Source organism: Pseudocercospora fijiensis, assembly GCF_000340215.1.
Source record: "Pseudocercospora fijiensis CIRAD86 unplaced genomic scaffold MYCFIscaffold_19, whole genome shotgun sequence".
In the NCBI taxonomy this organism is placed as follows: Eukaryota; Fungi; Ascomycota; class Dothideomycetes; order Mycosphaerellales; family Mycosphaerellaceae; genus Pseudocercospora; species Pseudocercospora fijiensis.
This window is the reverse complement of record NW_006921550.1, coordinates 528,150-540,899: the sequence shown is the minus strand read 5'-3', so window position 1 is coordinate 540,899 and position 12,750 is coordinate 528,150. Positions and strand designations below refer to the sequence as shown.

Genomic DNA, 12,750 nt, shown 5'->3' with positions numbered 1-12,750 from the left:
AATGAAAAGTGCATGTGAATGTCGCCGTCTACAGGCTGTTGCTTCCAAAAAAGCTCTAAAAGTTTCGTGAAGGGTCCGTGCACGAATAAGCTTCAGGGTTCCGGCTTCTGCAGGGCAAGTGCCAGACGCGGGATTCTTTGTCGAAGAAGACCGACTTCAACTTTCTTTGCGACAACGACAACATACCCGGAACACTAGAGGCTGGCATTCAATACTCGGAAATCCAGCTCGCGACCGCCAACATGATCATTCCAATTCGCTGCTTCTCCTGCGGCAAGGTACATTTACTACTTCGTCCGCGATCGCAAAGCGCATACTGACAAAGGATTGTTCGCAGGTCATTGCAGACCTTTACGAGCGCTACGTCGAATTAATTGGCACGGTTCAAGAGAATGGGGACACCATATCAGACGGGTATGTCAAAATGCTGGCGTGAAATGGGGAAACATGCAATCGGAGCGCCTGCGCGCAGAGAAAGAGAAGGGCAAGGCAAAGCACACTACCTAAGACGTGAAGGAACCAAACGAATTCTAAAAGATGGCTGACATCTTATCAACAGCGATGCAATGGACCAGCTCGGCCTGAATCGCTACTGCTGCAGAAGAATGATGCTTACACATGTGGATCTGATCGAGAAGTTGCTCAGGTATGTGCTGTACAGTACTACTTCGCTTCGAGAGAAAGGATGCTGACCAAGGGGAAAAGATACAACCCTGCAGAGCGCGACATCATCAAGAGCGGCCAGCGATAGAAACCCTTACTCCAGCATACGGGCGGAGGTTATGAGATTCACGAGCGAGGTGTTATGGCGTAAGAAATCGGCTCGGCTGGCGCGAACAAGGCATAAAGAAGCAGACTTTCGCGACACCCGTCGTCTGCTGGAAGGTCAAGGCTGGCATTCATTCGAGATATGCATTATCCAGCCTGATGAATTGATCGTTTCTCCTTCTACAAGCGGCGAGAGACTAGAAGTCGCGATTCGCCGTGACGGTCACAGACGTGGGCATACACTCGCCACGACTGTTACATGGGACTGATCAAGTATGAACCGAAATCGACGTTCGAGGGCTATCTACGTGTTTATTGACTAGCTCTGATCACGGATTGCAGATTGGTTAGAAAAACGGGTCACCTTATCTTTTCCTTTTCCCCGACCTTCCCAAGCCCAAAGACCGTCTGAGTGACTAGCCCATTGTCGGCAGACCTTCCGGGAATGAAGAGCTAGTCAAACGTGCGAAGGCTGTGGAGCATAAGTATGCTGGACATGAGTAGTGCTGTGAGGCTTCGGCACGTAGCTTTGGCTACTGGTCGGCTCCGAGTTGCTGCTTGACATGGAACTCGTTTGAGGCACCACCGGACCAGAAGTGACTGGGTTCGACGAAGTAGAAACCTCGGTGCTAGACGGCGTATGAGGCTGTGGGTGCGAAGTGCTGACGACCGAAGACGAAGACTCAGAAGTAGAAGAGCTCAAGATTGGATGCGTAACGGATGAGTTTCCAGTTCCGTGTGTTGAGGACGTGCAATCTGGTGCAGGAGTTGTGTGGACGGTCGAAATGGTTGTGTTCGAAGAGGTAGGGTAAGGAGTGGAGGTGTAATTGGCGGCCCCGGTGGACTTTGGGAACTGAAGTGCTGCTTGCAGAGTGCTATTGGAGGTGCTCATCGGATGGTATGATGGTGGCGATGGGTGATTGCCATGCTCGGAATGTCGAGATCCACCATCGAGGTCAAGCAGGTCAGCAAGACCCCTGATGATGCCGCTTACAATCGCCCAGATCTGCTTTGGATACTGCTTCGGATGCTTTGGCTGCAGCGGGCACAGCTTGGCGCATGAAAGGACTCGTTCCAGCTTGACGACTTGCAGTTGCTTCTCGAGTCTCTGACGCGTCACTTGGTTCTTCTCTTGCCCGATTTTTGCCATCAAACCGGCGATTTGCCGGTCGTACTTGGGTGTGCAATTCTCGTGATATGCCGGGCCGGGGCACTTGCGCTTCTCAGCTGAATCATCCTCCATAATGTCAACATCCCGAGTCATTGTAGTCGAAGTAGAGAGCGCTGTCGTCTTATCGTAGCTAGAAGTTCTAGACCTCCGGGAGTAGTTCGTCGATGCAGCTGTGGGAACCGTAGAAGAATTGAGCAACGAGAGATCTAGAGGGATCAGAATCTGAGGAAGGTCCGGCCGAGAATACCCATTGCCAGGAAGAACCTTGTTGAAGATAGCATTCTGAATCAGATAATCAATGTTATCGAAGCGATCGTGGGTGAGTTCTAATTGTCTGTACTCGATGTCACCCTGCTTATACCTGAGCTTGTCGACCATAGTGCTACTCCACTGCATGTCCAGAGAACCCGAGGTCTTGCAGAGATGTAGTTCCCTCATCAGTGCTTTAGTTTCGTTTTCGAGGATGGCGAAGTCGTCCGATGCTTTCAGTAATTGAGCCCGAATGCTGACAATATCAACCGGCATGAGCTTTCCAGCTGAAATGGCCTCGGAAAAGTCTTTCTCAGTAGCATTGATGTTGTCCAATATTCCTTGAGTAAAGGTCTCGTCATTGAGGTATTCCAGATATTCGCATTTTTCCATGGGAGTCAGAGCTTCTCGTGAATCAGGGTACTGAATGCGTAGGGGCGCGGTAGGATCGTAGGTCTCCGGGGCCGGGGTAGCATATGGCTTTGGGAATAGGGAGACCGATGGGTCGATCTTAGGACCGTGACCGGCCCAGTCAGGCCACACCGTGTTGGTGGCCGATGAGGATGATTGGCATTCCGAGACGTTGTAGGAAGCAGCGGTAGTGTTAGTGCATGCGCTGGGGGTGGATGGTGCACTGTTGAAGGGAGCCGCATTGGCATGGTAGACTGCACAGGCGGCAAAGACGCCTGCCACGATGGATCCGCGCATGCTTTGATCTGTCCTTGTATGAAAGTGAAAAGGGTAATCGGGAGGGTGAACTAGAAGAGGATGGAGTAGAGGAGGAGATGCAAGCATTATGTATGTCGATTAGCCAACGGACCAAAGAATGTCAATGTGCAACGTTCTGGGTGGGTGAAGATTTGGTTCCTGGTTTGTAACAGTCCCAGTGGAAGTCTCATGGTTAAGGACATCTGGAGTCAGTATGTTTTATAGGACCAGGTTCAGCGCAATATGACATCGGCGCTTCACAAGGAGTCGTTACCGTCGATTGCAGCCACTCGCCAACCATTTTGTTGCAGTCTCCACAATGGTATCCATAGCCCGCGAAGATATCAGTATGCTTCCCACGGATTCCTTTAGTTCAGTGAACTTTCCAAAATACGAAGGCCTATAATGCTGATCAAACTGCCATATGCGGACGTGAAGAGAGCTTTTCTGAATGTCCACCCGGTCTTGCACTCTATCGAGGAGTCATTGAGTTGCACAGTCAAATCCTCGTGACCTTCTGGTCGTCTAATGTTCCACGGAAGGATTCGGTCAACAGAACAAGTTCGAAAGGGTCCACAGGTATATTGCCAAAGAGCGAAGCCAGCTCCGTGAGGTTGTGACTGGATATGGTAACGATCGATTCATTCTATCCAAGACTCTGAGTATTGTGTATTGACGACTGGGGTTGAGCTTCTTCCAGATCTGGTATCAATCGGCCTTCACGAGCTCCGAGAGATTCTGCACTGTGCGTGGATCGGACTTTGGCTTGGCGACATATTGATGACATCTTTGGTATGGACCCGTGCCATGTCCGTCCCGTCCAGCTGTCCAGTTCAATGAAGGCACATTCGAGCTGCCACGCCAAGTCTTCGCAAGATCAGATCGTTGGTGTCGTGATCAAGTTCCCTGCCTGCCCTGCCCTTGCTGATTCCCTGCAAAATCATCCACTAGCGCCGATCTTAGCCGCACCAATAGCGTCCTGCCACCAAAACAACCACATGTATGCTATACCACCACCACCTCCCTACAACCACACCACACCACCAGCATCGCAGCAGATTGCCCACACTCCTTCAACCCAAACCAAACCAAGAAAAATGACACGCGCCCAACAACAACTCTCCCTAGGCCTTCTAGTAGCCTCAGTAAACCCCACCTCACATCTCACACCAACGAACTGAACTAACATTGAGTCTCACTTCCAGATCTACACAATCTGCGTCCTAGGCCTCCTACCCTTTCCCTCCAAGATCCAAAATGAAATAATCCCAGTGGTACGACATTGCCCTTCATAATACATCTTATGCCTTCACTAACGCTAAGCCCTATCCAGCTCCCCTTCTGGACCCTCATAACCTTCGGCGCCTACCTACTCGCAAAACTGGGCTACGGAGTCCTCACCTTCAACGATGTACCAGAAGCGCACGAGGAATTGATGGGACAGATCAATGAAGCGAGGAAAGAGTTGAGAGCGAATGGGGTGACTGTAGATTAAAGAGAGAGAGACGTGGGAAGCGCCGGCAGGACATGGTAGCACAGGGAGAGCAAAAAGATTTCGAATTCCTCAGGTCAGGTCTGGCTGAAAGAGCTAAAGAAAAAGAAGAATGCAACATCTCTCAGGTCCGATTCCTCCTCTTCCTCCACAGCGAGACACGCTTCGCGAAGCCTCTTGGTTGGTCTTGGGTACAGATTGGACAGCCTTGAGGTTGCTCAGGATGTGGTAGGTCTTCAGGTCTGGGACATGTAGTGTCCACGCTCGGTTCCACAGCGCTGATATCCTCGATATGCTCAGCATGGTCACATCCTCCATCCTTCTGGTCTGGCATGTCGCTCGTCGGCGCTGGCCTAGGCGAGCCTCTGCTTCTGTTCCTCCGTTCTCCCGCTTCCATAATCTGCCATCCACTCGTGAGTTGATTTGGTGGGCTTGCATCCGGGATTGGACTCAACCCTCCCGAACGATTCCAGCGGATCGGTGCATTGGCTGGGCTAGAGCCTCTTGAATGTCTGACAGGCGATCGCGATGCCGATGGCAGCTTTCGCTCCAGCTTGCTCTTGTTGAGCAGGAAAGAATCTCTGCTGGTGAGAAGGAGGCTATTGGGTCTAAGGTGATCTGTCTCGGAATCCTGTCGTCTGATGTGACCGCGGACAATTTCGACACTGTCGCGGTGAGACTGGAAATGGAGCTCTTCCTGGCCAAGATTCGACAGCTTTCGCGGAATGCTGGGTGATGCGGGAAGGCTGTTTCCGCGGGGTGTGACATTAAGGTAATCACCGGCCGCAGTGCTGGCATACGCAGTCTGTGGTTGCGATCGACCAGTATTCAACAGCCCTCTTACATTAAGCTCGATCGGAGCAGGAGATTCATCGAGATCATCTTCATCTGCAGCTTCTACGATGGGTGACTGAGGCTGTGACGGTTTCGCGGATGATGGGGCACTGTGACGAGCAGTGTTAGGTGGATTGGGCGGCTTATCTCCGGACAGCGTCTGATCAGAGGACGTTCCTCTACGGCGATTGGCATCGAGGAGTGGCAGTGGTCGCTATCCTAATCTGTCCTCGGAAGACTCGTCCATAACCTCGCGAGACCAGTTCCATGCGGTAAGCTTTGTCTTGACGTGGTCGATCATCGGAGTCGTTGCGCCTGGGTCGTTCTCATCAAACAGGATAAATTCAACCCCGCTGTCCGGATCTTTATATGTGGGGGCTACGCTGCTCTTCCGCGATGGTGGCGGCTCTTCCCATAGCATCTGATACAATCCAAGATCAGACTGCACGGTCTGCGCTGTGCGTTGTGGTGTTGCAGGATGCTCATGAACAGTCGTCAAGCGGGGAGAGTCGGAGGGATGGACACTGATTGCCGTGACTGCTGGACGGGCCGGACTCGCTTTTGGGGCAACGTAAGATGGTGATCGGATTCGCGACTTCATTCGACATAGCTCTGTCAGAGACGAGTAGCGGCGATGATCATCGGTCTTTGTCATCCGCCGCCCACGTTTCGGCTTCTCGGCCTCTGTATAAGAAGCTCGGCGAATTGGTCCTGGCTCCACCATTGGTTGCGAGCCACACGGAATGTACTCAGTCTCGTCACATGTAGGGATATCGTCAGGCGCCTCACGGATTGGGGGCATTTCGTAGGTCTCGCCAAAGGATTTTGTTGAGCGAGGTGTGCACACCACATCCTCACCTTCCATGTCACTCTTCGAGCTGGGACTTTCTGCTTCATCTCTGGCAATATCTGATGTGACATAACGTTCGGCAGTCGACCCTGAACGCCGTTGATGGCGACGATCTTCGAAATGGCCATCGTCGTCATTTTCGTCACGGTCTGAGCCTTTGCATGCTTCCTCATCATCGGAAATAGTCCTCGCCGAACCTCTCGAGTCTTCACTACGGTCGTCACTGTTTGACGCATCGTCGTGTTCTTCCCCAAAATTGGCTCCGCTTGCCGCAGATTGCAACAAGGTTTCATCTTCGTAGTCCTCACTATCGTCAGCCAGGGATGGCCGCCGATCCATTGGGCCATAAAACTTGTCAATTGCTTCTCGTTGGTGAGCATGCTCGTCATGGCCGTTGTCGTATTGGAAAGATTCGTGAAGCCACGGGTTGTCAGATACACCACTCCAAGTGCGAGGCAATGGCTGTTCCGATGTGACGATCGGCCTATCCACTTGTCCTACGTCCCAATCTGTCGGGGAACCAAAGTCAAGAAGAGTGTCAGTTGCAGTGCGCCGCAAAGCAGCATCAACTTCTGAGAGATCTGCAGGAAAGTGTGCCGACTTCTTCTGTTTCGGAGTATCACTTGCGCCTTCAGGTGAAGTCCGCGTCTGATTGGTGCAGAGGGCGCTCTTGAGTGCCAGAGGCGGGACCGACGCAGAACGTGGCTCGGAGGAAGCTTTCTCGCCAGATAATATTCGTGAAAACGAAGCTTCTGTCAACGTGGATGTGTGCCGAGTGGCGGACGGATGAAGGGTGCCATACTCCTAGTAGTTGCGACGCGCGTAGAAACGCAGAGGATCGTCTTCACCAGACCCTCGCTCCGTTTCCTCCGCCGGATAGTGTATGCTGTCTCTCAGGTCTTCTACATCGTCCGACATGGATATTTCGGTACCCCAGGTATTGCATGGCGTTAAGCCCGGGGATATAAATGCATCTTGCTCGTCCCTGACGGCTTTCGGTGCCTCATCAGTAGGTTGTACGTGCGGGGAGGAAGATAATCGGTCGAATGAGTTCGCCATGAGGCATTAGTATCCGTCAGATATACTCCGTGCTGGTCGTGGCGTCCGCGGTGTTTCCGAGCCTTTGCTCTGCACCACTTCCGCCACAACACGGGAACAGCTACCGCCAGGGCAACGAGGGTCGTAGCAATGAGAAGCGTGAAGAATGGAACCTTGAACCAGTACCGGAAAGTCTTGTCGTGTTTCCACAGGTCTTCACAGGTGCGATCCAGAAAGCTTCGCCGCAGGGCTGGGGCTTGTGGAGGATATGCTTTCCTTCTGGTCTCCCGTCGTGCTTGCCGTTATACTGACACCATATGGTCGTGGGTGGCCGCTAATCACCAATACCTGGTAGAATTGGAGCGGACATGGGAAGGTTGGGAAGGGGGAGAGCGTGTGGTAGAAATGCCGAGAAAAGTGACAAGACTGATTTTACATATAGCAGCATATCAATTCGGTGGAATGGAATGGTGACAGCAGGCATATTAGTACTGCATAGTCGTATGATTCAGGAAGGCCGAGCTGGAACGGTTGATCTCTCTATGAGAAATAGTGGTCATACTTGCCTTGGAGCTCGGTATGAGTGGCTTATGTGGCATCTCAGAGTCAATTTCCACGTCGATGTTATGATGCTGCCTGCGATAACCTGGAATACATATGTATGTGTACATATGTAGGCATAGGATGATGCATGCAACTGGAGCAAAGGTCGATGGAAGTTGAAGTGACCCTGACGAGGATGTCTTGGCGGCGAAGCTGGAGCTCTCCGCATGTGAAAGCTGGCCATATCAACAAACACCTCTAGCTCTCGACTCCCTGTTTCTTCAATCCATGCTTAGCAGAAAATCATGAAGTCCGTCGTAGCGGCTCTGGTAGCCCTCGAATATGTATCAACTGCCTCGGCGGCACGACCGCGAGGTGTAGGCCCTGAATGTGAGCGTTCTCCTTAACGGCAGTGCTTCAAAAGTCGAGATACTGACTGTCCACAGTCGCCAAATTCTACGAAGAGGCGACGTCGTTCACATGTATATCAAATCCACAGACCAAGATTCCCTTCTCACGCGTGAACGACGACTACTGCGATTGCCCTGATGGCTCTGACGAACCTGGCTCGGCGGCATGCGCACATCTCTCGCCATTGTCTCCGATTACGAACGATAGACCGAATGTGACGAATGCACTGCCTGGCTTCTACTGCAAGAACAAGGGCCATGTTCCTTCATATGTTCCATTTGCCAACGTCAATGATGGCATTTGCGATTACGAGCTCTGCTGCGATGGTAGCGAGGAGTGGGAGGGCATTGTGAAGTGCAAAGATCGATGCGATGAGATTGGCAAGGAGTGGAGAAAGCATGATGAGGCTAGGCGAAAAGCTGAAGGTGCTGCACTTAAGAAGAGAGCCGAGTTGGTGAAGGAGGCGCAAAGAGCAAGGCAATTGATCCAGGATCGGATACAGACCCTAGGCACGGAAATTGAGGGTGCAGAACTCAGAGTCAAGAGCATGGAAGCTGAGCTCCGTGACGTCCAGAAGAAAGAGGCTGGCAAGACAGTCAAGGCTGGTGCCGGCTCTGGCAAGCTCGGCCAACTAGTAGAGCTGGCACGAAATAGGATGAACGAGCTGAGGGACCACCTAGTGAAGACGAGGACTGAGCTGACCGAAACTCGTGCTCGCCTACAACAGCTGGAGCAAATTCTGTCTACTTTCAAGGAGGAGTACAACCCCAACTTCAACGACGAAGGCGTGAAGCGGGCAGTCCGAGGCTGGGAGGACTACATTGCCGCTCACTCTCTTACACAAGAGCCAAACTCTGCCGTCGAGCGTGACTTGGATGAGATCACCAAAGATGATAGCGAGAATGGTCTGAACTGGGACGAGTACAACGAGGAGGCAGCAAGCGACACAGACGTCTTGTACTCTGTCACCAACTACCTTCCACCCACCCTCCGAAGCTGGGTTGACGACAAGCTTCGCGAACTTCGCCAGACCCTTGTCGATGGCGGTATCCTCGCATCGACTCCAGCACGCTCAGGCAGCCAAAGCAAGAAAGTGATTGAGGCCCGCGACCGCCTCGAGAACGCCAAGACAGCCCTCGAAAACTCGCAAAAGAGCCTCTCAGACTCCAAATCCGATCTTGAGACAGACTTCGGCCCAGATGACGTCTTCCGTGCCCTCAAGGGCCAATGCATCGAAAAGGATAGCGGAGAATATACCTACGAATACTGCTTCCTCGACAGGACCACGCAAAAATCCAAAAAAGGCGGCGGTCATACCGGCATGGGAAATTACGTCCGCATGGAGAAGATTATGGTGGACGAAGAACTTCCTACCGACGGCAAAGGTGTCGGGAGCGGAGAAAGGATTGCGATGAAACATGAGAACGGTCAACACTGTTGGAATGGACCGAATCGTGCTACGACGATTGTCCTGGCTTGTGCCGAGAAGAATGAGATATGGAAGATTATCGAGGAGGAGAAGTGTATTTATCGCATGGAAGTTGGTACACCTGCTGTTTGTGAGAACAGGAATGGCAGTGCGAAGAAGGTTAAGGGGAAGGATGAGTTGTAGAAAGGCCCAGAGAAAATTACCCTTTGGTCTTCTTTCATCGTTTTTGCATTGATGATGGCGATGGTTGAAAGTGAATTTCCTGCTCTTTTTGATGCGGAGTAGAAGCACAGGAAATGGATCTAAAAAATTATGTGTGTGTACAAAGCCAAGGGGAGCGATATAGCTAGAAAGGTACGGGTGGTTTTTCAGGCTGGATGAAATGAGTCCGACGGTACCAGGCGAGTCATGCATGGAGAGGCGTTGCAACTTCTCTTTTCGAACAATCTGCAATATGATATTTCCCATATTCCAAGAATGAGCTGGCAGACGGAACTCCATTCTCTCCACGAAAGATGCCACAGCTAGGCCAAGATCAGTTGGCACAGCCTTAAAGGATGATCAAGGTTCAGTGGAGGCGAAAAGAGGCGGCCCGTCTGGCTTGCGCTGCGGCCTGAATGCCTGAATGCTGACCACTCCCTCCTCTCCTTCCAAACTACCATTGACAGCATTTCGAATCAGGCTCTCTTCAACTTCCACTACCATCCCTCTAGCTCCTGATCGACCTTCGAATCATCATCACCCGTCGCGAAAAAATCCGCACCTCGAACGAGTGCAGTTCGCAGATATCATGCGCTGTGCCTGGCTGTTTTGCAACCAACCTTTGCAACATCTCCTGCAGTCATATCATGATGCAGCGTGACCCTATCGTGGACAAGCCCGTCGTACCCCCGATACTGCTTCTCTCCACAGGAACAGCGTATTGTGTACCAGTAGTAATAATATCCCAAGCTTCGAACTGGAGGCTGGCTTACGAGCATGCGTTGCCACGAGCCCTGGCCTACTGGCGGCGAGTCTGGATCCTGTTGCTCCGGGCCGCTAGACGCGAATGGCGTGTTTTTGAGAGAACCTGCTCTCATTTTAGCAATAGCAAATAAAGCAAGGATTCCTGGCTTCGTCACAAGAATGCACGGACCAGAACTCCATGTGCTTGGCGCTCTATATGAGCTCCGGCGGAACCTTGACTCCTCTCCTCTCCTTTCGTCTGCGCGCTCTTCCAGTCTTCCTCCGCCATCTCATACATACACCAACGCGATCGCCGATCAGAAATCATGGTCCTGCGCGTGATAAACATGGGAAATCTCCCTGATGGACTGGAAATCCTGATCGGCTTTGATCCACGCCGTACAAAGCTACCAGGCCCGCCTTTGCCGGATCTACCGCTAAGGAACGTACCAGCATTCCAAGCACCTTCCAATGCCAATCCTCAAGGTCTCTTCACACACCTCCAGTCGGAACACAAGAAGATGCGTTGCCACGACAAAGCTTTCCGCTTCGTACGACGTACCAATGACCGCGAGGTCCTCGTGTATGTGGACGGATCATGTCTGGGTCAGAACAGTCCTACCCGACGCGCCGGATGCGGGTGGACGTACAAGCCAGGCACGACGACTTCTGAACCAGAGAGCTATGCGATCAGGCTGGAAGGCAAGGGTCCAGATGGAGATGCGTACTCGCAGACGAGCAATCGTGCGGAGCTTCGTGCGGCTCTCGGTGCTCTGGAATTTCGAATGTGGCCAGGCGAGGTAGGTTTCACAGCTGCATCAGCCATGAGCCGAGGAGCATAGCTGCGTTCATCTTTTCAATCATGCTCAATCTTATCAATGCTATTTCAAGAATAACTGACTCAGCGTACTATAGGGCTGGCGAAGAATGGTCATTGCAACCGACAGTGAGTACGTTTTCCTTGGAATCACAATGCGAATTCAAACCTGGGCGGCGAGAGGGTGGCGAACGGCCGGAGGTCAGGCGGTCAAAAACCAGGATTTGTGGAAGAGGTTGCTCGATCGAATCAATTACTTCGCGAAGTATGGTCTGGAAGTCGTATTCTGGAAGATCCCGAGGGAGCAAAATCAATATGCTGACCTGGCTGCCAAGAAAGGGGCTCGAGAACCTGATGTCGAGGAATTCACAAAGTATGAAGGTGTTCTTCGCTAGTCGAACGGAGCAGGACCTTTTCTGAGATGTTTCAAACTCCAGGCGAAAATTTTCAAATTTCAGTATTGTGTCGGTTATCTATGTGCCAGGAAAGCTGCGGAGGAACTTGGCAAGTCCTGGTCCTTCACTTAGCAGACACGATATCCGCGAAGATAATGGATGGGCTGAGAGCTCGCGACTCTGAACCCAAGAATGGCTGCGGAGCGCACATTGGCCTCCTCATCGTCGACAAGATCCCCGCCTATGCACCTTGGATCGAAGTTGGACGCAGGGAGGGTCTTTACGTCGATGGAAAGAATTGATACCCTATCTCGACTTGGGATACAAGGAGCTCGGAACACCGATTTTGATCGGCGCAAAGTTTTGTCTTCCTGCTTCAACTCCGATCAGAAACGAGAGCTGGTTTGTAGAGAGTGCTTGTCATTGCCATGCATTACTATCCCCATGTCGCCCTTAGCCTCTGCTACTGTGCGGTGACTCCGTCCTTGCCTCGCAGAATCTACTACTGGTTTGACCCTCGATCGCATGGCTGCGCAGATTCCTGCTGAGACTTCCATTCCTTGTACCCCTCTCTGACCTCGCACACCAGCCGCTGCAAGCCAGGCAGCGACCGGTCCTCCAATACCGGCTCCGTGACCTCGCTCACCTGCGACTCCACTTCTGCACACTGTTCCAACGTCCAGACTTCCTCCCCAGGGGCCCCGAGTGCATCCTCGAGAGTGAGCTGCAGCAAGATCCATAGCGGAGCCGTATTCAAGAAACGGGCCTGTCTTACAAATGGATCCGTCTCGAGTCCTCCAAAGATCATGCCCGGTACACGATCGACGCCAAAAGTCGATTCGATCCCCTTCCACCACATTCGCTGTGGGTTGTTTAGATGCCGCATGAGTGCGTCAGTCACTTTGACTAGACTAGTTTTAAACGTCGCATCGCTTCGTTCTAGCACGTCGGGCTTCCTTAGGTACCGGACGAGGTCGTCTGCCGTGTTCTACATGGTCGTCCGCCAGCGTTGGGCGATGAGGAACGGGTGGTTGCTCTGCCACATCTCCGCGCCTGCCGTAATATTGGTATCAAAATTTACGGGTTCTGCATTCCATGGC

The 12,750-nt window shown here is 52.1% G+C and overlaps 6 protein-coding genes across 6 annotated transcripts; 4 read left to right on the top strand and 2 right to left on the bottom strand.

Annotated features, from left to right (window-relative positions):
* Nucleotides 1-170: 170 nt before the first annotated feature.
* Nucleotides 171-1,788, top strand: MYCFIDRAFT_85360 (uncharacterized protein). Its single transcript, XM_007934388.1, has 4 exons — nt 171-278; nt 338-414; nt 560-646; nt 706-1,788. The coding sequence occupies exons 1-4, from the start codon at nt 243-245 to the stop codon at nt 749-751; spliced, it is 246 nt and encodes an 81-aa protein (XP_007932579.1). The 5' UTR covers nt 171-242; the 3' UTR covers nt 752-1,788.
* A 2,205-nt stretch (nt 1,789-3,993) lies between these two features.
* On the top strand, nt 3,994-4,391 carry MYCFIDRAFT_46895 (uncharacterized protein; the record flags this gene model as incomplete). The annotated part of the gene is made up of 3 exons (XM_007934288.1): nt 3,994-4,041; nt 4,102-4,170; nt 4,230-4,391. 3 exons carry the CDS (start codon nt 3,994-3,996, stop codon nt 4,389-4,391), a joined length of 279 nt encoding a protein of 92 aa, XP_007932479.1.
* Nucleotides 4,392-5,436: 1,045 nt separating this feature from the next.
* Nucleotides 5,437-6,411, bottom strand: MYCFIDRAFT_85358 (uncharacterized protein; the record flags this gene model as incomplete). The annotated part of the gene is made up of 1 exon (XM_007934387.1): nt 5,437-6,411. One exon carries the CDS (start codon nt 6,409-6,411, stop codon nt 5,437-5,439), a length of 975 nt encoding a protein of 324 aa, XP_007932578.1.
* A 1,547-nt stretch (nt 6,412-7,958) lies between these two features.
* Nucleotides 7,959-9,676, top strand: MYCFIDRAFT_85357 (uncharacterized protein; the record flags this gene model as incomplete). Its single annotated transcript, XM_007934386.1, has 2 exons — nt 7,959-8,043; nt 8,100-9,676. 2 exons carry the CDS (start codon nt 7,959-7,961, stop codon nt 9,674-9,676), a joined length of 1,662 nt encoding a protein of 553 aa, XP_007932577.1.
* A 378-nt stretch (nt 9,677-10,054) lies between these two features.
* On the bottom strand, nt 10,055-10,736 carry MYCFIDRAFT_180604 (uncharacterized protein; the record flags this gene model as incomplete). Its single annotated transcript, XM_007934385.1, has 4 exons — nt 10,055-10,218; nt 10,264-10,294; nt 10,324-10,567; nt 10,615-10,736. 4 exons carry the CDS (start codon nt 10,734-10,736, stop codon nt 10,055-10,057), a joined length of 561 nt encoding a protein of 186 aa, XP_007932576.1.
* A 223-nt stretch (nt 10,737-10,959) lies between these two features.
* MYCFIDRAFT_147469 (uncharacterized protein) lies at nt 10,960-11,650 on the top strand (the record flags this gene model as incomplete). The annotated part of the gene is made up of 2 exons (XM_007934384.1): nt 10,960-11,238; nt 11,354-11,650. The coding sequence occupies 2 exons, from the start codon at nt 10,960-10,962 to the stop codon at nt 11,648-11,650; spliced, it is 576 nt and encodes a 191-aa protein (XP_007932575.1).
* Nucleotides 11,651-12,750: the final 1,100 nt, after the last annotated feature.

What these genes read in the sequence shown, in the direction of transcription:
- MYCFIDRAFT_85360 (XM_007934388.1), top strand. Translation starts at nt 243, where the DNA reads ATGATCATTCCAATTCGCTGCTTCTCCTGCGGCAAG. An exon ending in GGGGACACCATATCAGACGG is followed by an intron (nt 415 to 559) that starts GTATGTCAAAAT and finishes TCTTATCAACAG; the next exon opens with CGATGCAATGGACCAGCTCG. An exon ending in CTGATCGAGAAGTTGCTCAG is followed by an intron (nt 647 to 705) that starts GTATGTGCTGTA and finishes CAAGGGGAAAAG; the next exon opens with ATACAACCCTGCAGAGCGCG.